Genomic DNA, 1,638 nt, shown 5'->3' with positions numbered 1-1,638 from the left:
AAAAAAAAAAAAAAAAAAAAAAAAAAAAAAAAAAAAAAAGAATCAACGTTCCTGTGGAAGGACCGTACTGGTCTAGTGAAGGAAAATCCCCTTTCACCCCAGGCTTTGCTGGAGGCTGAGTCACAGAAGGCTCCTCCAGGGAATTAACTCAGCACCTGGGAATGCTGAAGGAGATAAAGGAAATCCAGGAACTAAGGGCCATATCACCACTCACTAAACTATTATGCTTTGTCACTGTGCTTTGTCACTCTTTTGACATTTAGACAACCTCAGTGGGTGTGTCCAATTTACCAAAGGATACACCCGGGGTGGGTGAGGGAAGTTACTGGGAAAGAGTTAGGTAGAGAAGGTTGAGGAGTTTTGGCACGGAAATCCACCCCGCACCCCTTCACTTTTCCTTGGCAGATGGGAGTGGTCTGATGCCTCAATATTACTAAACTCCTTTCAGGAGGATCCCCTCACGTAAAGGAAAAACCATCTACATCTGCTAAAGCGACAAGCGGTAGGCAGCAACCGCTCCCACAAACCATCGCCTGCGCCCACAAACCGTGAATGCCCTTCCGCAACTCCTGATCACCCCTGGTCCCTCTGAACGGAGCTCTTTCCCCAGCCAGGCTCCAGAGGACACTGACCTTCCCGTGCTTGTGATGTTTGTGCGACTTCTTATGAGCTTTCTTCATTTTCTTCCGAGTCTTCTTGTCTATCACGATTCCGGGGCCCACCATGCCAGGAGCCGGAGGATTCACGGGGCACATGCCAGGAGCAGGTGGTGGGTATGGGGGAGGGTAGGGACCTGAGGGTTGGTATCCTGGACACCCTGGTTGTGGTACAGGATAAGGGGGACGACACGGAGGGAAAGCTGGGTTTCCCTGGGGAATTCCGGGAGGACAGGGGACAGGGGGAAAGGCAGGATTGAGAGGTGGTGGACAGGCAGGATTGGAACCTCCTGGGCACACAACTTGGGGTGGATATGGATTCGGTCCTGGAAGAAGAATCCGAGAATAAAGATTAGAACTGTCCGGAAACTCTATCAACACAAATCACTACGGTTCTTAAGCCTTATGGAAAGGCAGAACTTGGTAACTAGCAGTGGTCCGGTGGCTTTGCTTTTGCTCGGGGTTGCGGGGATAGATAGAAACTTCCTGTTTCATTGCAAAATGGGCTGGGGCGGGTCAGAGGAGAGCCCCCAGGAACTTACCAGCATTAGGATTCCACATGTCCAGATGTTAGCTCAAGCCTAGGAAGTAAAACAGGCAAAAATCTGAAGGTCCCAGGAAGGGAGGAGGATTTTCAAGAACCCGAGCCCCACCCTACAGCCTCCACCCTGCAGCCTCCACCCTACAACCTCCACCCTACCAAGGCTCTCACTGATAAACCTCCACTTAAAAATGGGCAGCACTCTGGCGACAAAGGCAGGTGGATCTCTGAGTTCCAGACCAGCCTGGTCTAAAAAGTTACAGGACAGCCAGAGCTACCCTTTGTCGAAACCCAAAACAAAAGGAAATGAAAAAAGTTCCCTGCCGGGCGTGGTGGCACACGCTTTTAATCCCAGCACTTGGGAGGCAGAGGCAGGTGGATTTCTGAGTTCGAGGCCAGCCTGGTCTACAGAGTGAGTTCCAGGATAGCCAGGGCTACACA

The 1,638-nt window shown here is 51.2% G+C and overlaps 1 protein-coding gene across 1 annotated transcript in view; it reads right to left on the bottom strand.

Moving 5' to 3' along the window:
• Prr13 (proline rich 13) overlaps positions 1–1,312 on the bottom strand; it is a 2,943-nt gene extending 1,631 nt beyond the window's left edge. The window contains exons 1-2 of the mRNA XM_021183753.2: positions 1,199–1,312; positions 633–982 (exon numbers count right to left, since the gene is read on the bottom strand). Coding sequence (XP_021039412.1) covers positions 633–982; positions 1,199–1,217 — 369 coding nt within the window. The 5' untranslated portion in view covers positions 1,218–1,312. The remainder of the gene's footprint in view (positions 1–632; positions 983–1,198) is intronic.
• Positions 1,313–1,638: the final 326 nt, after the last annotated feature.

Source organism: Mus caroli, chromosome 15 (assembly GCF_900094665.2).
Source record: "Mus caroli chromosome 15, CAROLI_EIJ_v1.1, whole genome shotgun sequence".
Taxonomy (NCBI): Eukaryota; Metazoa; Chordata; class Mammalia; order Rodentia; family Muridae; genus Mus; species Mus caroli.
This window is presented reverse-complemented; position numbering and strand designations above follow the sequence as displayed.